We start from the raw sequence: 27029 nt of genomic DNA on the forward strand, positions 1-27029 counted from the left end.
GAGGCACTGGGGCGAGAAGCACAGATGTTAGACTTGGGGAGGTGGCTCCCCTCACCGTTCCGGGTCCCGCGTGACTAGCCGGGCCAAGCGGCGCGCGGGCTCCGCCTCCAGCCCTCCCCGCTCCGCCCAGGCTCCGCCTCCTCCTCTTCCTCCAGCGCTTCCCCAGTGCGCGGGCAGCGGCCGCAGGGGTCCAACTGAGGCCGCCCAAGTTATGAGAGCCGCCGGTCCGAGTACGCGCACGGCCCTGGCTCTCCTGCTGCTGGCCGGGGCCGGGGTGTCGGCCGCCGCCTCGTCCCCCGCCCCGCCGCTCTTCAACGTGAGCCTGGACGTGGCCCCCGAGCTGCGCTGGCTGCCAGTGCTGCAGCACTTCGACCGCGACTTCTTGCGCGCCTCTATGGCGCGTATCATCGGGTGAGCGTAGGACAGGGGGAGCGGGCGGGGGTCGGAGAGAGGCAAAGCCCGGATGCTTGCTGCCAAATGTGCGTCAAACTGAGATTTGTGACCCTCCCCTCCCTCTCGGACAGCCTTGCCCTCCACCCCATGCCGCTCACCCCGGGCGGCTGGCGTGTGCGGGGGTGGCGGGGACCAGAGCTGGCATTTGCTAGTGCCCCAGGCAGCGCCGGGGCTGGGGATGATCCCGCGCAGCTGGTTTGACTTTCAAGTTCGGTGTCTCCAGTGGCACGCCAGTCCACCAGCCATTCTGGATCAGGGTGGCGCGCGGGTTGTCTCCCGGGCTGTCGCCCCGGCTGGCTGCTCAGCTACCGAGTAGGGGACGCAGCCCCGCACCCCTAGCAGGCCTCATGGGCCCCCAGGCCCACCCCTTTGGGAGCCACTCTCGGTCGCCCTACTTCCCTCTCTCGGAGTGTTCTTTTCTCTTCTGGACACTGCGTTTTGGGTGATGCCTGCTGGACCTGGACTGTGAGCTCTCTGGGTAAGCGAGGCACCTAGAACTCACTCCTAAGGATGAGAGCTTTAGGTACCCTCTCCCCCAGTACACACACACCCCTCCGAACCTCTGATCAGATCAGACACTCTCGTGGTTCTTCATTTCTAGGGATAATGTCCCCAAATGGGTCCTCGCATTGATCCGAAAGGCGGTCTGGGAGCTGGAGCTCTTCCTGCCCCAGCCCTTCACCGACGAGATCCGCGGCCAGTGCGACGCTCTGAACTTCAACCTGGCCGACTGCATCCTCCTTAACCTGGCCTACGAGTCCACCGCGTGAGTGCCCCGCGCAAGCGCGGATTAACTTGAGACTTGACCCGGATTCCTGCCACATCTGAGTGGAAGGAGACATGTTTTCAGTGTAATAAAAGCAGGGTGGTGACCGGGCTGCCCAGAAACCACCAGTGCTTCCTCTTTGCTTCTCTGGGTAAAGCTGAGCAGCAGATTATGAGCTTCGAGAAGGAAAGCAGCTTCTCTGACCTCAACACTGAACTGTTCCTCTACCTGAAGTCCCCTTTTCTCCCTTCATCAATCCAGGTAGCATCCCACTTTTGAAACTCTGCTCAACATGTACTTTCCCAGGAAGGTCTTGGAATAATCCCACTCAAGTTAATCCAATGACTGCCCAGCCTTATAATGCAGGGGGCTGTGCCAGCATTCATTTGTCCCCCTGCATTTGACTTTCCATGTTCATCATGGCTAGCGATCATGGTTCCTCTTTTTCAGCCTTTTGCCTCCAGGGCTGGGGTCACAGGCTACACTGTTCTGGCTAGTAGGGGCAAGCCAGTATTTGGTACCTGGAGTGGACATGATCAACTGTGGCACACACACGGGAAAGCAATACGGAGTGTGTGGTTGATCCCAGGCAAAATGCAGGGAGAGCCTCGAGTCTGTTGGCTCAGTAACAGGTCCTGGAATTAAGAGAGATTTGACTTGGTTTCTGTCTTCAGGACTTACTGTTTCGCCACCAGACCGGACTCATTAGTAACATCTTGTAGATACTTATAGCTTCTCGCTGCCGAAAGATGTTTAAAAAAATTTTTTTTCCTGTGGATAATGAAACTTTACTGCCTGCTGCCATCTTCCCAGAACATCTAGGTAGAGTAGGTTAAGAAGCACTGTGACTGCCTTCCTCTTCAGGGAAATATTTTAAGACACAGATAAGACACAGATGTGTTAAAGTGCCTTTCAATTGACCTAAGTTAATTTTGCCATTCCTCACCTCCTACCCCCATCTTTTTCCTATTCTGACATGTGGTTTTCTCAGTGAAAAAAATCAATTTATTTTCATTTTCCTCTTCCTTTGTTGGAGTCACTGTATTCAAATCAACTAGAGCAAAAATTCTAGTAAAAAAAAATTCTCACTTTTGGATTTGATATTAAGGTATATACTGAATCGCCTGGCAAGAAAAAGCACCATCAGACTCCACTAGCATTAACAAAGGAAATGTTTTGTCCTCATTTCTGGTATAAGGCTTTTTGAATCAGATTAAGTAAGACTAGCGACGCTTTATTGAGCCTACTGGGTATGAGGCACTGGAGATTGTATTACCTTTTGTGATGTGGAAACCAAGCCTCAGAGGGGACAATTTGCTGAAAGTCAGGTGCACAGTGAGTGGTCAGAGTTGCTGCTAAAAGCGCGTGTCCCCAGCACAGTGCAGTGCTTCTCCCAAAGCAGAACCTGGCTCCCTAGTTGTTCCCTGTGCTTGTGGGCCACTTCACACCAAAACATTTGAGCATGACATGAAAGAATTGTCTCTCCAGTTTTGAAAAATCACCTTTGAGAGTCTACAAACTTTGCTTTAGCTACTTCCAGTGTTTGATCAGTTTGCTTCTTGACGTGAACTCTTTGAAAATCAGAGACCTTGGAAAAAATTAAAACCTGACCAAGCTTCCTTTTTTAAACAAACAGAAAAGGAGGTAACATTTGTTTTCTCTTAATTATAAAGACAATATGTAATCATAGAAAATTAGTAAATACAGAAAAGTATAAAGAAAATTAACCACAATCCTGTTACTCAGAAATGACTATCCATCCTTCAGGATATTTCGTGTGTGTGTGTGTGTGTGTGTGTGTGTGTGTGTGTGTGTGTATACATATCTTTCCCCTGTCCCAGAATTGGACATGATGTATTCAAGTATTTTTTACATAACATTACATATTCTCAGAGAATATGAACCTTTAGACATCTTAACAAACCTCTTCGTCTTTTCCTCAAAATATATCTCTCTGGCTGGGAGTTCTTAAAAGATCCTTTTCTCTTATTAGCTCTCTGCAGGGAGCTTTAAGGGGGACAGGAAAAGTGGCAAGCCCCTAAATAGTTCACCCTTTTTCCAAGGAGACAAAGTGAAACAATTTGTGGAGCAAAATAGTTAGTTTCCATGGTACTTGCTCTCAGAAATCCAGAGAAGAGAGGGTTGAGCTTGAGCCAGCCTTGAATGGTGTATTAAATAGACTACATACTGCCAAGCAGAGGACTAAGCAAATTTCAGTGAACTCGCTGAGCCCAGAATGAGTCCGTTTCAGATTTAGATTTAGGATGAAATTTGCATTCAGTATGTTTTCAATGTCCTGTGTGCTGAGGGCAGAGGTCTAGTAACACTGAACAAATGCTGTTGAGTTGTGTCCAGTTGTCTTTTTCATCTTGAATTATGATCCACAGGGATTATATAGCATATGTGTCTGTTATAAGGAAGAAAGCTGTTTTAATTTGAGGACTTATTTTTAAAAGGAAGAACTCATTTCCTTTTTCTTGTTCACTTATGTTGAATTTTTCTCTTTTCCCAGATTCTGCACCAGTATTGTGGCTCAGGACTCCAAAGGCAACATTTATCATGGCCGGAATCTGGATTACTCTTTTGGAAATTTCTTACGCAAGTTGACAGTGGATGTGCAGTTCATAAAGAATGGGCAGGTATAGTCCGTACAGTGTAAGATTCAGAAATCAGAGAGACTTGCCAACGCAAGTTAGCCATCACTTGGATGGTCTGCAGCTTAACTGTGTTATCAATTTAAGATACAAAAAAAATCAATCTCCTGGAAAAACAAAACCATAAGAGAGATTTACATCAAGTATGCTTGTAGAAACAAGGGTCATTTATTATTATTGAGAATCTACTTACAGAGGTCAATCAGTTTTCCCTAGGGAAATTTCTATGGGTGTATAATCGGTCTCCATTTATGATGCTAAATGAGCTCTTTCCTTTGCTTTCCCACGTTCAGGCTGCTTCTAGCATAGAGGGACTGGGTAGTGTAATGTCTAGGAACACCTAATTTTGGGATCTGACAGTCTTGGGTTTGAAGTTTGCTTCTGTCACTTCCTTTGTGAGCTTGGGAAATTACTTAAACCCATTTTGCAGATTACAGCCCAGATAAATAGTGGCCAAATAAATAGTCCTTCACTCTAAAAGTATAATTGACCCACACTACTCTTATTTTTGATCTTTAAGAAATTATACATATATATCATTTTATTTTCATCATAGTTCCTTTAAAAGTACAACCTAGTATGTACTATTGTCACATTTCTGTGTAAATATCTAGAGAGATAGCAGTAATCAATGTTCATTGTGTACACAAAGCATGTCATTGCATGAAACAGAACAGAGAATGCAAAAGACAGATCTTGGCTTTGGTGGGGGGACACTGTTTAAGGACTTTATTTAGTTCTTTGCATTTAGGGGTTGAGTCACAAATACTAGAAACTCATTCACTAAATACTCAGTTGGTCATCTGCTTTTACAAACAAAAACTTTCTCATAAAACATTCATTCAAACAGTACAGAAATATTTAAGGTGAAAGTTTCTACTTTCCCAGTTTCATTCCTTTGTTCACCACAATTACCAATTTAATTTGTAGCTGAAGATTTACTTCAAAAATGGTTTTAAGTGATAGCAATGACAGAATATCCATGAAAATAAATTCTGAAAGGACAGCTGCTAAAATGTTAGTAATTATTACTGAATAATAATAGGGGACAATAATTATTTTTACTACTTTATGCTTTTCTCCATTATTCTACAATGAGCAAAAATTCTTAAAAATCAACAAAAGATTAAATGCAATAAAAATAATTTCAACTGTTCCCTCTAGACTCACCCTAACTAACAGGTGTTGCTTCACTTGTTTCTGTTTCTCCTGGAGCTCTCATGGGAAATGGTCTATTGGTGTGGCTTATCTCAGTGCTCAGGCTATTATTACTGAATTTAACAGTTTACACTTGGGTATTGTCTTTCTGCTGAGGGCTCATGGCTAGTAAATTGCTTTGCTAAATTAAGAACAGGTTATTCATCCAATAATTAAGCCCTTATTCTTATCTAGTGTTATAGTTTTAAAAGTATTTTCAGATACAGGAACTCCTTTGGTCTTCATGATAGCCCTGCGAGGCAGTCTCAAGTCAACATTTCTGTCCTCATTTTTCAGATGAAAGGGCCGAGACTTACGGAGACTAACTTGCTCCACATCACACGAGGAGATGAGGCAGAGGTGGGACAAAACCCAGGCCTTCAGCCTTCAAGTAGCTGTCTCCCCAAAACTCAGATTGTAAATTAGAGCCTCCTGCCCCAGCTAGGGCTTTGTTTATGTTAACTGACCTGGCACAGACGGTTGGAAGGCGTAGACATTTAGAAATACAGTTTTTCACAGCTACAAGATACAATATCATACAAATAATATCTTATAATTATTTGTAGTTACGTGTTATAAACTATCTTGGAAACTACCAGGGATTTTGATTTTTGTAACTTTAATTTGCTGGCTCTTCAAGAGTAACACTGATGTGAGGGTTGGTGTGCCATGTGAATGAAGTGACTGTGTGATTACTTTTTCCCCTATAGTTATGTTTTATAAGGGCTTTAGTAGTGAGGTAGACTTATTTCTGTTTTACTGCCATGAATGGAAATGGGGAGAATTCATGGAAGACCCTCATTGAGTCTCAGGGAAGAGGTCCTTTATGAAATTAAGACCATTGCATTTTCCCCTTGTAATTTAGCCACTTTATTTTACAACCAGACGAAGTAGAAATAAACAATTAAATGAAAAGTTACTGACTTAAAATTCAGATTTCTAGGAAAAAAGTAAGCTAGGCCCGTTCATTTCTCAAAATACAGAAGTATTAGTTCATCTTTACTGAACCATGTGAGCTGGGTGTCTGGTATCTGAAATAACTGATAAAGTTTGTTTTTCTCCTCAGGGATATAGTGGTGTCTTGTAATCATTAGAGTTCATTTCCTTCATTTAAAGTGGGAACAAAGCAAAAAAAAGAAAAATAAAAGTGGGTGTGATCCCAACAACTCATGGAATAATCATGAGGATTAAATGAAAGATGTATGTAAAAGAATTTTTTAATATTTAAAATTTAAATTTGATTATTACTGACAAACCGTCTCACTTGTTTCCCCTTCAACAGAGCTTGTAAGGTGCATGATATCAACCTCTTATAATCGAGTCAACATAAGTTTTTAAATGGAAGCCCATTTGCTACTTCTAGGATGGAGCTTCTTAACTTTTTTCTGCGAGGAGCCCTTTGATGAAGCTTATTGATCCCTTCTCAAAATAATGTTTCATAAATACATAAAATTCATGAGATTGTGAAGAAACCAGTTATGTTGAAATACAGCCATTTCAATATTATACTTTTTCTTAACACGTTAACTGGTAAAACTTAGCAGTGTGTCTAGAAACTACCATAAATTCAGAGTAGTGATAAGTATGACTGATATTTCAAGATATGTATGTATACCATATCAACATAGGTATGATGCCATTATGTATGTGAAAATACTTGAATTTCTCCTGGTGATGGAGTCACAGGCACTGCTATGACTACATGAGTTCTTGCATGCATGCATTACAGAGGGAGTAAAATTTCAGTGAGAGGCTAGTGAAAATAAAGATGTACCTTTTTTTTTTTCCATCTGAGGTCACAGATCCACTGACTTCTATCCATGGACCCCCAAAGTTAAATCTTCTAGAAGGCTATTTCAGAGTTTTTATTCTATTATGTTGGAACTTGTAAGAAAAAAACAATCCATGAAGTTGTGGGACAAAACAGGTGATTTCAATGTACATTTGGTTGGAGTGTTGAGATGATGCCTTATTTCTTGATTTCAGGTTGCCTTCACAGGAACCACCTTTATTGGCTATGTAGGATTATGGACTGGTCAGAGTCCACACAAGTTTACCGTTTCTGGCGACGAACGAGGTAATCAAAACAAACTCCCAAGCACTTTTAGCCCTATCCCTGTTCAGTTTTATCCAAGTACTTCATTCACTCACCCAACAGAACATATGGAACACCTTCCACGCTACATGCTTCCATTCTAGTGGGGGAAGGTGGGCAGTGTGCAAGTAAGCAATGAAGATTATTTCAGCTACTGATAAATGCTACCAAGAAAGTAAAACAGGAAGATGTGATAGAGAATGAAGGAGGGCGTGCAGCAGGTGCTGCAGGTATAAGGTCAGGGAAGGCCTGACTCATGATCCAGGTGTGCAGAAGCTGGGGGAGGACCATTCCTGGTGCATTCCAGACACAAAAGACTGTGTAATGTGGTTACAGGATGGAGTAAGTGGGGAGTGACAGTATGTGGGAAACGGTCGGCCTTGAGAGCAAGCTGCGGACATGCCAGGCATGCCACTGCTGCTCAAAGGGACTGTGCCTACTTGTTCCCCTCCTTGTTTCATTCCATGGGAGATAAATCACCAGGGCCCAGAAATCAGAAAGAATGTAAAATGAGACAAGCAAAGCTGTCTCCCCCCTACACGTGCAGGTTATTTTGGATGATTCTGGGCTTATGGGTTTCCTCCCAGGGAAGTTAACCTTGAAGCCGAGACAGTCTGTAGATGATGTAACCCACCATCTGGCAACCAACCTCCCTTTTTCTAGTCTATATAATCTGCAACTATAGCATAATAAAATTTGCCTTGCAACCATCAGTTGTCTTGGTCCTTCTGACCCCATTCGTTGGTGCTATTTCAGTTCCTTACCCCTTCCCTTCTGACCCTGGGCGGTGAAATCCTCTTCCTCCAGCTGGTCCGCGGCAACAGTAGAGACAGAGAGGAAGGCTGAGGCCATGGTGCAGGGTCATGAGGGGGAGTTTGGGTTTTAAGCAAAATGGAAGCCCTAGGAAGAGTTTAGGCCAGGGAGTGAACAGATCTGTTTTACCTTTATATTCTTAACTATCATTGGCTGCTTTGTAGAGACTAGATCATGTTGGGTTAAGATGGAAGCAGAAGACTGTCTGGAAGCTATTGCAGTAATCAGAGGATATATGGTGGCATTATACAAGTAAAACACTTTAAGGTTTTCTGTGCACTTACTCCTAAGTTTTCTCATTAGGCCCTCACAACAGTCCTATTAGATAGGCCTGGCTGATATTATTAACCGCATCCATTATGCAAAGGAGGAAACTAAGGCTGCAAGATAAAAGGACAGCTAGTTGATGGGAGAGATGGTCCTCAAATTGATCTCCTGGGTCCTTGCCTGGTTGCTCTATTAAATAACCCCACTGCCATCCCCTAAATCTCAGGGGACACCACTCAGTTTCCCAGTTTCCCTGAGATAAGAGGTCTCTGTCCTCAGGAATTGCAACTGAATAAAGGAGAAAGACAGGTACATGGAGCCTCTTAAAGTGTAGTGTTGGTCATCTGATGAACCCCTGATCAACTTGTTGTTTCCTTTGATGTATTCTTATCTTTTTACATAGGCTGGACCAGGAAGATGCTGGTTAAGGATATATCAATGTCCAAGGGACTCAGTTCTTTATCCTCATGTATTTCTTCATCATTTTCTCAAATGGCAGCTATGAGTGAGACTAATTCTCAACCAGTGGTACCCAAACCACAGCATGACAGTTACTGAAGTTTTACAGAGAATGACTGTAAACATGTGTAAACAAAAGGGGCTTTGTTTCCATCATTTTGTGACTCAAATTATTTAACTGATAGTTATGGTATGAGCAGTTTAAAAGTAACTGAGTTATTCTTTTACATACACATTTAATTAAATACTGTCAGATTTCTTTAAAAAAAATTTTTTTGACCTTAAGCTAACGAAAACTAGTTATATCTTTAGTCTGCGAAGACTGAGTTAAAATGCCTGAATGATAAAATAACATCTCTTCATTAATAGCGCTAATTAAGATCTTCAATTAAGTTTCTGGATATTATAGAGAGGGCCAACAGTGCCTTTAGTATATGAATAAGGATAAGAAAAGGAGGAGGACTAACAAATGGCATAGAGTGTGGGGGACCTAACCACCTGAGGATAAGATCTCAGACCCCAGAGCCAGGCTGCCTGGGTTTATACCTTGGTGCTGTCACTTGCTAGCTGGTGATCATGACCAAGGTGCTTAACCTTTCTGTGCCTCAGTTTCTTCATCTGAAAAACAGAGACGATAATAGCCACTGTAGGATGAAATGAGTTCGTGTATGTAAGGTATCTAGAGCAGTGCCTGGCACAGAACAAGGGCCATAGACGTATCTGTGATTGTTGTTGCATCTCTGGGCTGGCCCTCTTCTGAGCCCCAGATTGAAGTGTCCAACTACCTGCTCAGCATCTCCACGTTGATGTCTCCTAGGCATCCCAAACTTAACATGTTCAAGCACATCTCTTGCTCTTTTCTTTTCCCCTTTCCCTGCCCTTAGTAACCTCCTCCACCCAAAGTTACACCTCTCCTAATTTTCCATGTCTCAGGGAATGGCACTTCTCCTGAACCACTTGCTTCCAGGAGAATTCTTTGACCCCTCGGTCCCTAAGTTTTGTCAGCTCTACCACCAAAACGAGACTCTCCCTGTCCGTTCTCTCCACCTTCCCTGCTAGGCTATCACACCTGTGCTGCTGCCTAGCTGTCCATCTGATCTCCCCACTACTGTTCTCACCCTCCTGTACTTTCTCCACCCTGCAGCTGCATGATCAGGTTGTTCCCTTGCTTAAAACCTACCATGACTTGCCATTTCTTCTTCTTTCTTTAAAAAAAAAAAAATTTATTTATTTATTTATTGGCTGCGTAGTTGAGGCACATGGGATCTTTTGTTGCAGCGCGTGGGCTCTTGGTTGTGGTACGTGGGCTCCTCTCTAGTTGTGATGCACGGGCTCCAGAGCCCACGGGCTCAGTAGTTGCAGCGCACGGGCTTAGTTGCCCCGCGGCATGTGGGATCTTAGTTCCCCGACCAGGGATCAAACTGGCGTCCCCCGCGTTGCAAGGTGGATTCTCAACCACTGGACCACCAGGGAAGTCCCTGACTTTCCATTTTACGTGACAAATCCAGAGCCCTGACTCTGACCTCAAAACTCTACGTGATCGGGCTTCCCTGGTGGCGCAGTGGTTGAGAGTCCGCCTGACGATTCAGGGGACGCGGGTTCGTGTCCCGGTCTGGGAAGATCCCACATGCCGTGGGGCGGCTGGGCCCGTGAGCCATGGCTGCTGAGCCTGCACGTCCAGAGCCTGTGCTCCGCAACGGGAGAGGCCACAACAGTGAGAGGCACGCGTACCGCAAACAAACAAACAAAAAACAACAAAAAAAAAAACTCTACGTGATCACCTCCAGCACCTCATTTTATGCTTCTCCTTCTCCCTCACTCCACCTGGACCTCACTGGCGTTCTTTTTTTTTCTTGACAGCTGCCAAGCTTGTTCCTGCCTTAGGCTTGACACCTATGCCTTCTGTCTGGAATGCTCTGCCCGCCTTAGCTAGATGTCCACAGCTCAGAGGGGCTATCCTTATGCTCCTCTCAGAGGAGTCCTCTCTTGTCACTCATGATTACATTCTTGTTTTACTTTATTATGGTTATCAAAACCTTGTTATTTAATGGTACACTAGTTTCTTCTGGTTACTGTTAAATTCCAAGGGTCTGGACCAAGTCTGGATATGGTGGCTAGTAGATGCTTATTTCTTGAATGAAATGCCTATTGCTTGAATGAAAATTTTTCTTTGGAAATACCCTACAGATAATTTTAAAGATGTTAAAAAGCATTAAAATAAATGAGCCCAAATCTTAAAGTTCTGAAATATATACGTGCTCTACAGTCTTCCAAATACTGTGTTTTTATATAAATTTATTTATTTTATTTTTATTTATTTTTGGCTGCTTTGGGTCTTTGTTGCTGCACCCGGGCTTTCTCTACTTGTGGCGAGCGGGGGCTACTCTTTGTTGCAGTGCACAGGCTTCTCATTGTGGTGTCTTGTTGCAGAGCACAGGCTCTAGGCGCACAGACTTCAGCAGTTGTGGCTCGCGGGCTCTAGCGCAGGCTCAGTAGTTGTGGCGCACAGGCTTAGCTGCTCTGCTGCAGGTGGGATCTTCCCGGAACAGGACTCAAACCCGTGTCCCCTGCATTGGCAGGCGGATTCTTAACCACTGCACCACCAGGGAAGCCCTTCCAAATACCATTGAGTCACTTTTCTTATTAGCTACATAATTTCATTCTGCATGAAGTAATATAATAGAGTGATTTCCTTTAACATAATTATCATTGTTTCCAGGTAAAAGACTGTATATACACACACATACATACACACATATGAAATACACATATACATACATATACACTCACACATATACATATACATGTTTATATGTTGCCATAAAATTTGGGCTTCATCTTTGAAAACTGGTTGCTAATAAAATCACTCTTGATCCACCACCATTTCTCCCACATCAACTTGTACTATGGGAAAGAAACAAGATTTAGGAATTTTAAAACGTGGCTCTGGGGCAGCAACTCGAGCATATACTTATTGTTCCATCCTTGGCAGATAAAGGCTGGTGGTGGGAGAATATGATTGCTGCCCTTTTTCAGAGACACTCACCGGTCAGCTGGGTGATCCGCACTGTGAGTATTTTTACTGTCGAGCCCACATCACCCTAATGTCATGTTCTAAACTGTGTTCATGTTGTGATGCTGTGTCATTTAACAATGCTGTTTTTAATGTAAGAAGCTCCTGACAAGAATAAGCATTTAAAGGTTTACAAAATGCCTATCACCTTTTCTGATAATAAGTACCAAAGATAAAACGGGACACTAGTTAAAGTGTTAAGGACAGATTTTTATCAGTAGTATAATATTGCAATAGGGAAAATTGTCCAGCGTGAATGGAACTTAATTTCTACTTGACTGAATATTTTAAAAGGAGAATGAGGGAATGGGGAGGGTGTGAGGGGAGCACAGTAGAATCAGAGAAGTGAAAAATAAGCAAAAGTAGAAAGGAAGGAGTTGTCCATGTGAAGTAAGTCAGCCTCCTGCCCTCCCGCAGAGACTGCGACATAGGGGCCCTATCTTCAGGTATTAGCTGTAAATTCTTTGGGAAGCCTTGAGTTTTTTCAGGCAGGCACTGTAAGGGGGCTGCAGTCATCGTAAGAATGCGGCCTTGAGCTGTCAGAAGCTGTGATAGTGTTTGTCCAAGTCTTTATAGGCTGAGGTTAAGGCATAGTTGAGAAGAGGGCTCCAGGAGCCTGGATAGAGTTCGGTCAAGAAGAGAATCTTTGTCATAGGCTAGAGTTTTCCACAATAGCTAATTGAGATAAAGGATATGTTTTTCTACAGATATAGATGTGCCTTCCTTTTAGAATCTCCAATTGCAGATATCTTAATCTCCATTTGCAAGTATCTGAATTAGCAAAACAAATGCATTAGAAGGTAGCTCTACACACAACAAAAGGAACATCAGCTTTAGGTTCGCTATTAGTCAGCAGGGTTCCAGGCCACATATAACTTGTAATCTGACCACAGAAAGCACATTTTCAGGAGCACATCTCTGGTGAAAGGATCTGGCCCTGCCTGGGTTTAGCCTTTTTGGCCCTTCCTTGTCCTGCTCTAAATGATCAAGCCCCTGTGGACTTGAAATTCTCCTAAACTTTTTTTCTTATATAAATTTTTTTATTTACTTACTTTTGGCCGTGTTGGGTCTTCATTGCTGCATACGGGCTTTCTCTAGTTGCGACGAGCTGGGGGTTACTCTTCGTTGCGGTTCACGGACTTCTCATCGTGGTGGCTTTTCTTGTTGTGGAGGACGGGCTCTAGGCGCATGGGCTTCAGTAGTTGCAGCACACGGGCTCAGTAGTTGTGGCTCGTGGGCTCTAGAGCACAGGCTCAGTAGTTGTTGCGCACAGGCTTAGTTGCTCCGCGACATGTGGGATCTTCCTGGACCGGGGCTCGAACCCTTGTCCCCTGCATTGGCAGGCAGATTCTCAACCACTGTGCCAACAAGGAAGCCCTCTCCTAAACGTTTTACTTAAATATTCCCTAAAGATGTTGACAAACTATGCATCTTTCACATATTTTTAAAGATGACTTCTAAAGTATTTCATCATAAGATTAAAAAGCTGCAGAAATCCAGTGTATTGTACATGTTGACATTTAAAAATACAACTATAATTTAAAATCTATCCAGGGGAGGGACTTCCCTGGTGGTCCAGTGGTTAAGGCTCTGTGCTCCCAATGCAGGGGGTCCGGCTTCGATCCCTGGTCAGGGAACTAGATCCCACATGCCACAACCAAAGATCGTGCATGCCACAAGTAAGATCTGGTGCAGCCACACAAATCAATCAATCAATCAATCAGTCTATCTAGGGGAATCTAAACACCAGTGATTTAAAAAAATTTTTAGATATAATTTACATACAATGAAATGCACAGATATTAAGGGTTTAATTCAGTGTGTTTTAACAATTTTACACACTCATTTATCCATCCATGTAACCACCAACAAAACAAGATATAGAATGTATCAACTAAAAAAAAAAGCACAATATGAGAGCTGTGAGTTGTTTTATTTGGGGCAAAATGAGGACTATAGTCTGGGAGACAGCATTTCACATAGCTCTGAGAAACTGCTTCAGAGAGGTAGGGGGAGTGGTCAGTGTTATATATGATTTTAGTGAAGAGGGTATGTGTAGTCAGGCACACATTTTGGCTGAGGCTCACTGCTGGTCACAAGGAGCAGATGTCACCATTAATGATTTTAGTGCTTTTCTAGGTACGAGGAGATGCAAGAACTGGGCTCATAAAATCTTCTCCTGAAAATATCTAACTATCTGAAGACCTGTTCTGCCAGTTTTTCCCAGAGCACAGAGTGCTTTATTCCTGATCTCCACCCTGAACTCCTTTCAGGATGTGTTGAAGGTCAGCGACTGCAGTGGCTAGTGACCTAATCCTTGTAGAGGCAGATGGTGAGTGACCATGTTTAGTTGGCCGACATTTCCAAATGTCCCTGGAAATTTCCCTAGTGCTCCTTTCCGGTCAATTTCTAACCTCCTCCAACACCCAACCTCCCCCAGTCACCACTCCGACTTCTATCACTATAGGAAGTTTTGCCTGTTCTAGAATTCGTATACATGAAATCATAGTATATGGACTCTTTTTCTTTCACTCAGCATAATGTTTTTCAGATTCATCCTTGCTTGTATCACTAGCTCATTCCTTTTTTTTATTGAAGAAGATTCAATTGTATGAGTATACCACAATTCATCCATTTCATTGTTGATAGGCATTGGGTTGTTTCCAGTTTGGGGCTATTGTGAATAAGGCTGCTGTAGAAATTCTTGTACAAGTCTTTTTGTAAACATATATCCATTTCAGTTGGTTATGAAGTACTTAAGAGTGGAATTGTTGGGTCATAAGGTAGACATATATTTAATTGAGGTAATGCCATACAAGTCACATGCCATACAATTCATCTATCTAAAGTATACAACTCACTGGTTTTTTAGTGTACTTAACAGAGTTGTGCAGCCATCACTACAGTCAGTTTTAGAACATCTTAATTTCCCTAAAGAGAAACTCTGTACTCATTAGCAGTCACTGCCCATTTCCTCCATTCCCTGAGATAGATAAGGTACCCGTCTCCCCCTGAGTGTGCCACTTGGGTGAATGAAATCAGGCACCACTGCCTTCAGTATTTCTTACTGATGTTCTTTTGCATTGTTCTCATAGAATTCTGTTAGAGGCGATGAATTCTTAGATAGTAGTTGGGGGATGCTATAGGTGATGTAATCCAAAAACTATTCCATCACTCCTATTGCCTCACTTATAATTTTGCTGAGTTTAGAACAAACCAACTCAAGTCTAACTCCCCCACCCTAACAGTGATATGTATAAGGCAGGGAACCATCCGCAGAGCTTGCCGTGGTTAATGGTTTATGGTGTTGAACGATGGCACCTTTGCAGACACCAATGTTTTGGATTGTTCTTTTGTTTGACCCTCTCCCCGCCCTCGACACTGTGCTTTGGCACTATTCAGGATGGGTGAGCAGGATGGCTGTCCTTTCCAAAAGTGGTGGAAGAGTGTTGGTGAAGGTATAGGTGGGAGGGGCTGGCCCTCTACCCAGGACGTTCTCGAGCAGATGAGCTTGAGGAAGGAGCACACGTGGAAGCTGAATATTTGGAAAGTGATCCTCTTAACCATCCATGCCGCAGACCTATGGAAGTGTTGATGAAGCCCAGTTCAGCTCGATGTTCTAATGCAGCACGCTGTCTTTCATCTCCAGCCCTTTGCCAGTCTATTCCATTGAGCTACAACTCTCTTCCCCACGCCCACTCCCAACCCCACAACCATGGTTTTCTCTGGTCTGACTTCTGTTTGTCTCTCTGACCTCAGCTCATGCGATACCTCCCTGAGGGACCTTCTCAATGGCCTGGGTAAGGATGGGTCCCCTGCTGTGACTTCCACAGCATCTCCTTCTCCTGTGTTGACACTTACATTGTGTCACTATTGCCTGTTGACTTTACTTTCATCTTTGGAAGTCTGGGGAGAACAAGGACTGGGTCCATCATATTCATGGCTCTGTTCCCACACCAGCACAGTGCCTAGCACATAGCAGGCATTCAGGAAATATCTGCTAAAAGAACACATGAATGAAGAAGCATGGGGAGAACAAGGACTGGGCCCATCATATTCATGGCTCTGTTCCCACACCAGCACAGTGCCTAGCACATAGCAGGCATTCAGGAAATATCTGCTAAAAGAACACATGAATGAAGAAGCATGGGGAGATCTTTGCGAGGGTGATCTGCCTCGAAATCATGCAGCCTGTGTTTGGTGAGCTGGGTCTCTCACCAAAGAGAACTTGTCAAAGTTCTCTTCTTTTGTGAGAAAAACCCTGCTGCTGTTGGCTTTCCATCGAGGCTTTTTCCATCTCAGGAGCCCTGATGACAAGAGAATGTGGTCACAGAAGTTCAAGATTATAGCCATGGCTTAATATAGCAGGAGAGTGTGCTTTGGACCAGCTGTCCATCAGTTGGTGTGGATAACTGCTGCGTATGATGATGCTAATGCAGGTTTGTTTTTTTTTGTTCAGACCCTGAGTGAATCAGAAAACTTTGAAGCAGCTGTTCACAAATTGGCCAAGGCTCCCCTTATTGCTGATGTTTATTACATTGTTGGTGGCACATTCCCCCGGGAGGGAGTGGTCATCACAAGGAACAGAGATGGCCCAGCAGACATATGGCCTCTAGATCCTTTAAATGGAGCGTGAGTAGAATTAAAGGCTCTGGTCATTTTGTATCAGTAATCTTTTTTTTTTTCTTTAATTGGTGAAATGAGGTATTTTTTAATTTTTCTATACTTTTTCTTTAGCTGTGTCCCAAATGACCTTGGCTAAGACAAGATGATGTGCTGTGTTGCAGGTGGTTCCGAGTTGAGACAAATTATGACCATTGGAAGCCAGTGCCTAAGAGAGATGACCGAAGGTAGTCTCTAAACACTTCCTGGTTTGCAGTGTTTTCTTGCGGTCAGGAGAATGTGCTCCTCTTGCTACGGGAACTGGAGAGGACTATAGGTGCTGTCCCCTCCCAGAAAATGTACCTTAGCCCTTGGCCAGGATGGGAGAGTGTGGTATGTGGTGGAGAGCATGGCAAGGAGCTTCTTGGCAAATGGCTGGGCGTTGGGAAGACAAGGTTGGTTCTTGCCTCAGGGTCAGGAGTTCTAGATTCCACCACTAGCTCTGCTGATGACTCACTGGGTGGCCTCTTGGGCCTCTGTTCATCCATCTGTAAAAGGAAAGGATGGAACAAGGTTCATGGTTTTCTATGTGAGACTTTTTGGGAAGGAAAACATTTCCCTGCACTTAAATAAATAAACTTTTTGGGGGCTTTAATTTCCCTTCTAATTTTGAAAATTCTATAATTATAAGTCAGTGCGTCCCCAAAAGGCAAGTAGTTATATATTTTTCCTTGGCTTTACTGACCTGTGTGTTTGGTGGCAACTGTTCAATTCACAGAAAACATTTTCATCATCCTGGCTTCCTTGAGCAGATGGGGTTGAATTAATTCCACATGGTGATTTGAGACAAGGTAGCAAACATGCATGGGGGCCAGAGTCTGTTTGGGGGAAAGGGAGATAATGAGGCTAGGCCTTGCATTGAGCCTCCCAAAATGAGAGCTTGTGGGACTCAGAGTTTCCTGAAGTGCCAAGTAACCTTTGACCATTGTCCTTACAGAACACCTGCCATCAAAGCTCTTAATGCCACGGGCCAGGGAAACCTCAGCCTGGAGACGCTCTTTCAGGTAACTTGTGTCACGATGTCTAGCTTTTACCCAGGATGTTTGGTGTCTTTCTCAATAGTGATTTTTTTAAAAAAATTCTTCTGAAATCAAGCAATATTAGAGTAGAAGTTTTACCTGGTTGAAAACATTTAAAAGAAAAACATTTTCTGAACTTGTAACCATTTAGGTTAAGGTATCATCTTCACCTGAGTTTTTCTGCATGTTAAAAAAAAAAAGCGTAGTTGTAACGTGTTCATTTGTTTAAAAAAAAAAAAAGAGAAAGGTTTCAAAAGTCTAACTCTGTCACCCCAAGATACACCAAAGTGTTCAGTGGTTATTTTATTCCTATTGATATTCCGCGTGTATTTCTCCTACCTTTTAATAGTCTTTTATTATTATTATTATTTTACTGAGGTATAGTTAATGTACAATGTTACATAAATTTCAGGTGTACAACATAGTGATTTACAATTTTTAAAGGTTATATTCCATTTATAATTATTATAAGATATTGGCTGTATTTCCTGTGTTGTACCATATAATATATTTGTAGCTAATTTTATACATAATAGTATTGTTTCGGTTTTTGGGTTTTTTTGGGCTGCATTGGGTCTTTGTTGCTGTGCATGGGCTTTCTCTAGTTGCGGCGAGCGGGGGCTACTCTTCGTTGTGGTGCGCAGGCTTCTCATTGCAGTGGCTTCTCTTGTTGCAGAGCACAGGGCACATGGCACATGGGCTTCAGTAGTTGCGGCACGCGGGTTCAGTAGTTGTGGCTCGCGGCCTCTAGAACACAGGCTTGGTAGTTGTGGTGCATGGGTTTAGTTGCTCCATGGCATGTGGCATCTTCCTGGACCAGGGGTCGAACCCGTGTCCCCTGCATTGGCAGGCGGATTCTTAACCACTGCGCCATCAGGGAAGTCCCTATGCATAGTAGTTTGTACCTCTTAATCCCATACCCCTAATTTGCCCCTCTCCTCCTCCTCCTCTCCCACTAGTTTGTTCTCTATATCTGTGAGTCTGTTTCTGTTTGCTATATTCACTTGTATTGTTTTTAGATTCCACGTATAGATGATAGCATACAGCATTTGTCTTTCTCTGTCTGACTTACTTCACTCAGCATATTGCCCTCCAAGTCCATCCATGTTGTGTAAATGGCAAAATTTTATTCTTTTTTGTGGCTGAGTAATATTCCATTGTATATATACACCACATCTTCTTTATCCATTCATCTGTTGATGGACACTTAGGTTGCTTCCGTATCTTGGCTATTGTGAATAGTGCTGATATGAACATTGGGGTGCATGAATCTTTTCGAATTTCTAATCATTTTTAATATGATTTCTCCTATGCAGGTTTTGTCAGTGTTTCCGGTTTATAACAAGTAAGTGACATGTTAAGCACGTCTGTTCATACATCACCCTGGCACAGTAGACTCTCTCCTGCACTCTTTGGCTCAGCAGGGATCTGAGGGCTCCCACAGAGCAGGTTTTTTAGGTGCTATGGATCCAGCCGTGACAAAACAGACTCTTTGCTCTCCTGGGACCAGCATTCTACTGGCAGGGAGGGACAGATAAACAAATGTAGCAAAAGTCAGGTGAGGAGTCCATGGAGAAAAACAAAGGTGAGGAGGATAGAGTGATCTGGAAGGAGGAGGGCATGACATGCTCATCCTAAATCCGTCTGCTACCTGGGGACCACCTTCACTGCTTGGGAGCTCCTTAATTTCACTGTTAGTACTAAGCTTTAGATACCTTTGGCTTTCCTTTATCTTCCCAGGGAGTTTCTGCTACCTCCGTGCTCATTTCACAGCTGATTCAGTGCCTAAGTTAATGTTTCCCTTTTAGCCTGTGCCCTTGATAGTAGCATTCTGTGAGCAATGGCTTCTTGGGTCTACAGCCTGGGATTTTACCCACCTCCTTTTTTTTGAGGTGGACCGCTGGGCCAGGCTGCCACTGCCACTGCCACAGGAAGTGGTTAGTTAAACTTGAGACGCAGACCCCACCAAACTTGTACAGGGAACTCTGAAGGTCCGCCGTCACCATCACAGCACGGCTGAATAGGCCAAGAGCCCGCACTTCATGGCCGCATGCCCCTCAAGGTGTTGCCTGATCGCCTTCTCTGTGCCCAAGACCAGCTCAGTGAGGTAGGGCCTAAAATAGAAGAGGTAGCAAGTCATCACAGAGTCTTATCTCCTTCTTTTACCTCCATAAATTCCAAAACCCAGCATTTCCTACTTTCTCAACATCCTTCTTTCTTCAAGGCAAGAATATCAAAAATGGTATTCTTCAAGAAATAGCCTAATATGGATAAAACTTGTGAAGGGATTTTTAGTTTCAAATACCCAATTGATTTTTTTCTTTGAAATGATCCTCTTTCACACAAATATAAAACAGTAGTTTTCCTGACGGCCTCTAGATTTAACTTTTGTATATTTGGGTGCTCTAAGATTCCTTAGGTACAATGACATTTTCAAAACTGGTGTTACTCTGTTCACTTGGCACTGTAATAGGAATATATCTCTTTGAAATTTTTTTCTTTAAGTATGTCCAGATAAAAAGATTATTGCTAAAAAATTAATTCCATAAATGATATTCTAACAGCTAAAACAATCTTCTACAGAAAAGCAGATCAGTATTTCCCACTCTAACAAATGAGCTAGTTGGGTCACAAATGATACCTAGCACTATGCTAGTGAACTAGTTCTTTGAGGGCAGAGAGAGCAAAAACAAAAGACTCTCCTGATTTGTAGCATTTATTGATTTCCTTGGTGTAAATACTCACCCTGGCCTATTTCAAGCTTACAGTTGGCTCATAAACTTCCTGCATATTTAACCATTGACTCTCACCAGCCTGTAGGAGTTAGCTCCAACTCACCATTACCCTTTCCAGATGGGCACAATTTTGCCTTTTTAATAGTCATTTAAAAAATAGTTAACCTATTTTTGTGTTCTTATAGTTTTTTAAATAGTTATATAAATGATAAATATTTCATTTAAAGATTAATAGTATAATCAAATAGTTTTTATATTTATTTTAATAAAGCATTTTCCATGCTGTGAACAGCCCTTATAATTTTAAATAGCTGCATCATAACCAATTGAATGTAGTATAATTGAATTAAAGATTCTCCAGTTGTTAGTTTTTCCTCTATTAAAACTCTGAAATAAATATATTTGTACATTTCCCCCCTGTTTTTGTATTATTTTCCTTGGCTGAATTCCCAGAAGTAGGATTACTGACTTAAAGGCTATGAATGTTTAAATGGCAAATGTTTTGTCGAAATAGAATTGTCAGAAGTTATAAACAGTTTACCAAGAAGCATTTTTCTTTATTGTATAATTGAAAACCCAACAGGATCTACATTTAAATGATTATCACCAGTGAACCAGAAATAACACAGATCCCTGACTCTCAGGCCTTTTACATGTAATGATTACCATCAGCTACGTCTGTTCAGTGTGTGAGGTTAATATTTAGAAATGTCTGAACAGAAGCAAGGATCTCTATGCTGCCCCCTTGTGCTGTGCTTCAAAATTACAGTCCCCTGCCCTGGAACTCCATCCTCTGCTGTGGCTATAAGCAGAGACAATATTAAAACAGTGATGGAGAACAGAATTATGACTAAAGGGCTTCCCTGGTGGTGCAGTGGTTAAGAATCTGCCTGCCAATGCAAGGGACACAGGTTTGAGCCCTGGTCCAGGAAGATCCCACATGCCATGGAGCAACTAAACCCCTGTACCACAGCTACTGAGCCTGCACTCTAGAGCCTGCGAGCCACAACTACTGAACCCGCGTGCCACAACTACTGAAGCCCGCACACCTAGAGCCCATGCTTCACAACAAGAGAAGCCACCGCAATGAGAAGCTGGCAACGAAGAGTAGCCCACGCTCGCCGCAACTACAGAGAGCCTGCACGCAGCAATGAAGACCCAACGCAGCCAAAAAAAAAATTTTTTTTCAATTAAAAAAAATTATGGGGCTTCCCTGGTAGCGCGGTGGTTGAGAATCTGCCTGCCAATGCAGGGGACATGGGTTCGAGCCCTGGTCTGGGAAGATCCCACATGCCGTGGAGCAACTGGGCCCGTGAGCCACAACTACTGAGTCTGCGCGTCTGGTGCCTGTGCTCCGCAACAAGAGAGGCCGCAATAGTGAGAGGCCCGCGCACTACGATGAAGAGTGGTCCCCGCTTGCCGCAACTAGAGAAAGCCCTCGTACAGAAACGAAGACCCAACACAGCCAAAAATAAAGAAATAAAAATAAAAAAAATAAAAAAAATTATGACTAAAGTAAATAAGCAGCTGAGGTCCTGTTCAGGGAACCTTTGTTCCCCTTGGACAAGCTTTTCATGTTCTCATAGTGCTGTCTTCAGCCCATTGTTTGATTCAGCTGTGGGGTGCCAGTGCCTATTCCTAAACTGCCCCGCTCCCCATGCTTTGAGCAGGCATCCCAGCTGGTGTCTGGGGCAAAAGATAGGCGAAGGGAGTGAAGGGTAGGAGCCTCAGTGTGTATGTGCATGCGTATGTGCATGTGCACAAGTTATTTGGGTCTCTTGCTCTGCAGAATGTTGAGTAAGTGACGTTGTACTTTTCATCCTTAGATCTGGGCCAGTGGACCCCCTGTCTTGATCCCTGAGCTTTCGGGGCCCCACTCCGGCCTTCCTCTGACTCTTCCATGATATAAAGAATCCACTCAGAGTCTGGCCCAAGTACCCAGAACCCTGGAATTCTCGTCCTGAACAGCACCCAAGCCATTTCCAGGGCTTGTGTGGTCCACTTCCCTGGGTGTTGGTCTCCTGATGGCGGTGTGCAGCCTTCATGGACGTCCTGTGCCTGGTGGTGGCCAAGGGATGGCTGTTTGCTGGGGGTGGTGCGTGAAGCCTAGATGAGTGTCCACATATATGCCATATGTGGGGTGGGCAGAGCAGGGCTGCAGGCCAAGGCCAGCTCTCCCTCATTGCCACAGTGTGGAACTCTGGGGAGTCTGAGAATTTTGAACTTGGCCTTCCACAGTGTTGTCAACATAGGAAAGAACACTTGTGTGGTTGCTTTTGAATTATAACTTTTAAATAGCCTGACATGCGGGTCTCTATTTGTATTCTTGTCCTGGGACCCAAGTATTAGGAAAAGAGCTTCGGATTTTTTTTCCCCTCTTTGGAATATTAGAGAAAATGATGTACATGTTAAAATTCCTCTCATTTTCAGCTACACAGTTTATACTACGGTAATGAGTGCTGCCAGCCCAGACAAGTACATGACTAGGATCAGAAACGCGAGTTAAAAGCAGAGAGTGAATTCACCTATGCTATGAAGGTTTGCTAAAGTTTTTTTTTTTTGGTGGGGGGAGGGCAGTGGTTAGGGTTGGGGGAAGGAGGACATAGGCTGGTATTTCTCCTAGAAGATAGTAGCATCCTTAACATTATACAGGCATCTGACAGGCATTGAGTGTATGGTTGTTATTTGTGTCATGTTAATGTCACTCTTAAGTATTTATTTTGAATTGTTTGTATGAAAGCTAGTCTTCTGGTGCTCAGTGCCCTTTGCCCCTGATTAAAACCTGCTTTCAGGGCAAAGCGTTACCTCTTCACTTACGCAGAGGGGAAAATATCTGGTAAGACCTATGTGTCTCCAAAGTCACAGGGAGGCAGGCCCAGCTCCTTTGCAGGATCAGACAGACACTGAAGGACCCAGGACACTCAAAATTTATTTCAGGCATCAATGAGGCCATAGGTGAGAGGAAAGACATGAGGAAAAAAGCAGGAGTCCTTTCTGCTGTCCCTAAAATCAAATCATCTTGGCAGCCACCTATTGACAGGTCACCTTTTCCTATTGCAGGGATCTCCTGGAGTTTATAAACCTAGCCTGATGTTTTGTTCATTCACTTATGGGGATGTTTAAAATCAGTGTTTAAATTAAGCACATTTTTTTTCCTTACAGATGATCTTTTTAAATGAAATTTTTGAAGAGCTGCACTTTAAACAATAAAGTGAAAAGATTATACTTTATGACCAATACAGGCTCTTTCCTCATTAAACTTTTCAACCTTGTGAAGTGGGGGCAGGAGGATGAGTTTGGAGCATGTTGTGGTAAAGTGGGGTAATAGCTGTCCTCATTCACCTTCCTTCAGTGCTTGCCTTGACCATCTCTTAGCTTCTTCTGTTCTGGCTTTAACAACTCAAATATAATCGGTCTCAGAGGGCGAGCCATATCCTCGGGCTTTATTCCCAGCTTCTCACCATTACTTAACAGCTATTTTGTCATACCTCAGTTTATAAAGACATGAGCGGGCAAGACCTCTTTGTTCATTATGAAGTGCTTCTGGAAGAGTCTGCCAAACTTAAATAAAATTAACAACAATTATTATTAAGCAAAGATGAGTTTAGCAGAGGGAATAGCAGAGGAATTACAATTCGGGACAAGCAAACCATGGCAAACCATAGGCAAATCTGAGGAACAAAGGGAAGGTTAGCTTTTATTGGAATCTGGGAGGAAACCGGGGTGTGGTTTTTCTTTTTTTTTTTTTTTTTTGGTGGTAGGTGGGCCTCTCACTATTGTGGCCTCTCCTGTTGCGGAGCACAGGCTCCGGACGCGCAGGCTCAGCGGCCATGGCTCACGGGCCCAGCCGCTCCGCGGCATGTGGGATCCTCCCGGACCGGGGCACGAACCTGCGTCCCCTGCATCGGCAGGCGGACTCTCAACCACTGCGCCACTAGGGAAGCCCGGGAGTGTTGTTTTGAATAAAAGTTCATTAGAGGAGAACAAGAGTTCAGGGTTCTTGCAGTTTCACGTTGGTTGTAAGTGACGGTCCGTTTGCTGTTACTGAGAAATGCAAAAATCTTTCTTCCTGCTGGCTGTGTGAGTTGAAACCAAGGGTAAGAACTCTCCTTTTGTGGCTTTTCCACTCCATTTAAAATCAAGTATGCTTTATCTATTTTCACATTTCTCCTTTTTGATCAAGATCTTTCTCTGAAAGCATAACTGATGCAGCATCAGGTTGGTTTTTTTTCTTTTGGTTGAAATTCTTTTGTCTGTGTCCCTCATTGCTGGGAAGGACCTTTCCTGGGAGTTATGTTGGGGAGAAAGAGCAAGTAGCATTTGGAAACCGCAGGGCCACATTTGAGCAACACAGAAGGTACAAGGAGGAGCTCTCAGGCGTCTCCCATTCTTAAATGATGTCTTATCAAGGTTGTAAGCCTTGGAGATCATCTCAAAGCACTGAGCTGACATAATACTGTTTGGTGCATCATTTCTGCAGATGTTTGACAGGCAACAGGTACAAAGGTTTTTTTCTGTTTGTTTGTTTTGTTTTTTTACATATTTATTAGAATATAATTGCTTTACAGTGGTATGTTAGTTTCTGCTTTACAACAAAGTGAATCAGTTATACATATACATATATTCCCATATCTCTTCCCTCTTGCATCTCCCTCCCTCCCACCCTCCCTATCCCACCCTGCTAGGTGGTCACAAAGCACCCAGCTGATCTCCCTGTGCTATGCGGCTTCTTCCCACTAGCTATCTATTTTACGTTTGGTAGTGTATATATCTCCATGCCACTCTATCACTTCGTCCCAGCTTACCCTTCCCCCTCCCTATATCCTCAAGTCCATTCTCTAGTAGATCTGTGTCTTTATTCCCGTCTTATCCCTAGGTTCTTCATGACATTTTATTTTCTTAGATTCCATATATATGTGTTAGCATATGGTATTTGTCTTTCTCTTTCTGACTTACTTCACTCTGTATGACAGACTCTAAGTCCATCCACCTCACTACAAATAACTCAATTTCATTTCTTTTTATGGCTGAGTAATATTCCATTGTATGTATGTGCCACGTCTTCTTTATCCATTCATCCGATGATGGACACTTAGGTTGCTTCCATGTCCTGGCTATTGTAAATAGAGCTGCAATGAACATTTTGGTACATGACTCTTTTTGAATTATGGTTTTCTCAGGGTATATGCCCAGTAGTGGCATTGCTGGGTCATATGGTAGTTCTATTTGTAGTTCTTTAAGGAACCTCTATACTGTTCTCCATAGTGGCTGTACCGATTCACATTCCCACCAGCAGTGCAAGAGTGTTTCCTTTTCTCCACACCCTCTCCAGCATTTATTGTTTCTAGATTTTTTGATGATGGCCATTCTGACTGGTGTGAGATGATATCTCATTGTAGTTTTGATTTGCATTTCTCTAGTGATTAATGATGATGAGCATTCTTTCATGTGTTTGTTGGCAGTGTGTATATCTTCTCTGGAGAAATGTCTATTTAGGTCTTCTACCCATTTTTGGATTGGGTTATTTGTTTTTTTGTTATTGAGCTGCATGAGCTGCTTGTATATTTTGGAGATTAATCCTTTGTCAGTTGCTTCATTTGCAAATCTTTTCTCCCATTCTGAGGGTTGTCTTTTGGTCTTCTTTATGGTTTCCTTTGCTGTGCAAAAGCTTTGAAGTTTCATTAGGTCCCATTTGTTTATTGTTGTTTTTATTTCCATTTCTCTAGGAGGTGGGTCCAAAAGGATCTTGCTGTGATTTATGTCATAGAGTGTTCTGCCTATGTTTTCCTCTAAGAGTTTGATAGTTTCTGGCCTTACATTTAGGTCTTTAATCCATTTTCAGCTTATTTTTGTGTATGGTGTTAGGGAGTGTTCTAAGCTCATACTTTTACATGTACCTGTCCAGTTTTCCCAGCACCACTTAGTGAAGAGGCTGTCCTTTCTCCACTGTACATTCCTGCCTCCTTTATCAAAGATAAGGTGACCATATGTGCGTGGGTTTATCTCTGGGCTTTCTATCCTGTTCCATTGATCTATATTTCTGTTTTTGTGCCAGTACCATAGTGTCTTGATTACTGTAGCTTTGTAGTATCGTCTGAAGTCAGGGAGCCTGATTCCTCCAGCTCCATTTTTCTTTCTCAAGATTGCTTTGGCTATTCGGGGTCTGCTGTGTTTCCATACAAATTTTGAAATTTTTTGTTCTACTTCTGTGAAAACTGCCAGTGGTATTTTCATAGGGATTGCATTGAATCTGTAGATTGCTTTGGGTAGTATAGTCATTTTCACAATGTTGATTCTTCCAATCCAAGAACATGGTATATCTCTCCATCTGTTTGTATCATATTTAATTTCTTTCATCAGTGTCTTATAATTTTCTGCATACAGGTCTTTTGTCTCCTTAGGTAGGTTTATTCCTAGATATTTTATTCTTTTTGTTACAATGGTAAATGGGAGTGTTTTCTTAATTTCATTTTCAGATTTTTCATCATTAGTGTATATGAATGCCAGAGATTTCTGTGCATTAATTTTGTATCCTGCTACTTTACCAAATTCATTGATTAGCTCTAGTAGTTTTCTGGTAACATCTTTAGGATTCTCTATGTATAGTATCATTTCACCTGCAAACAGTGACATCTTTACTTCTTCTTTTCTGATTTGGATTCCTTTTATTTCCTTTTCTTCTCTGATTGCTGGGGCTAAAACTTCCAAAACTATGTTGAATAAGAGTGGTGAGAGTGGGCAACCTTGTCTTGTTCCTGATCTTAGTGGAAACGATTTCAGTTTTTCACCATTGAGGACAATGTTGGCTGTGGGTTTGTCATATATGGCCTTTATTA

General features: G+C 42.9%; 1 protein-coding gene across 1 annotated transcript; it reads left to right on the forward strand.

The window, feature by feature from the left end:
- Window positions 1-211: 211 nt before the first annotated feature.
- Window positions 212-23417, forward strand: NAAA (N-acylethanolamine acid amidase; the record flags this gene model as incomplete). The annotated part of the gene is made up of 11 exons (XM_079709603.1): window positions 212-411; window positions 1055-1219; window positions 3732-3858; window positions 7057-7147; window positions 11697-11773; window positions 16237-16409; window positions 16565-16627; window positions 17377-17443; window positions 18775-18803; window positions 22624-22731; window positions 23356-23417. The coding sequence occupies 10 exons, from the start codon at window positions 212-214 to the stop codon at window positions 22697-22699; spliced, it is 1068 nt and encodes a 355-aa protein (XP_079565729.1). The 3' UTR covers window positions 22700-22731; window positions 23356-23417.
- Window positions 23418-27029: the final 3612 nt, after the last annotated feature.

Source organism: Hyperoodon ampullatus (assembly GCF_949752795.1).
Source record: "Hyperoodon ampullatus genome assembly, chromosome: 1".
NCBI lineage: Eukaryota > Metazoa > Chordata > Mammalia > Artiodactyla > Ziphiidae > Hyperoodon > Hyperoodon ampullatus.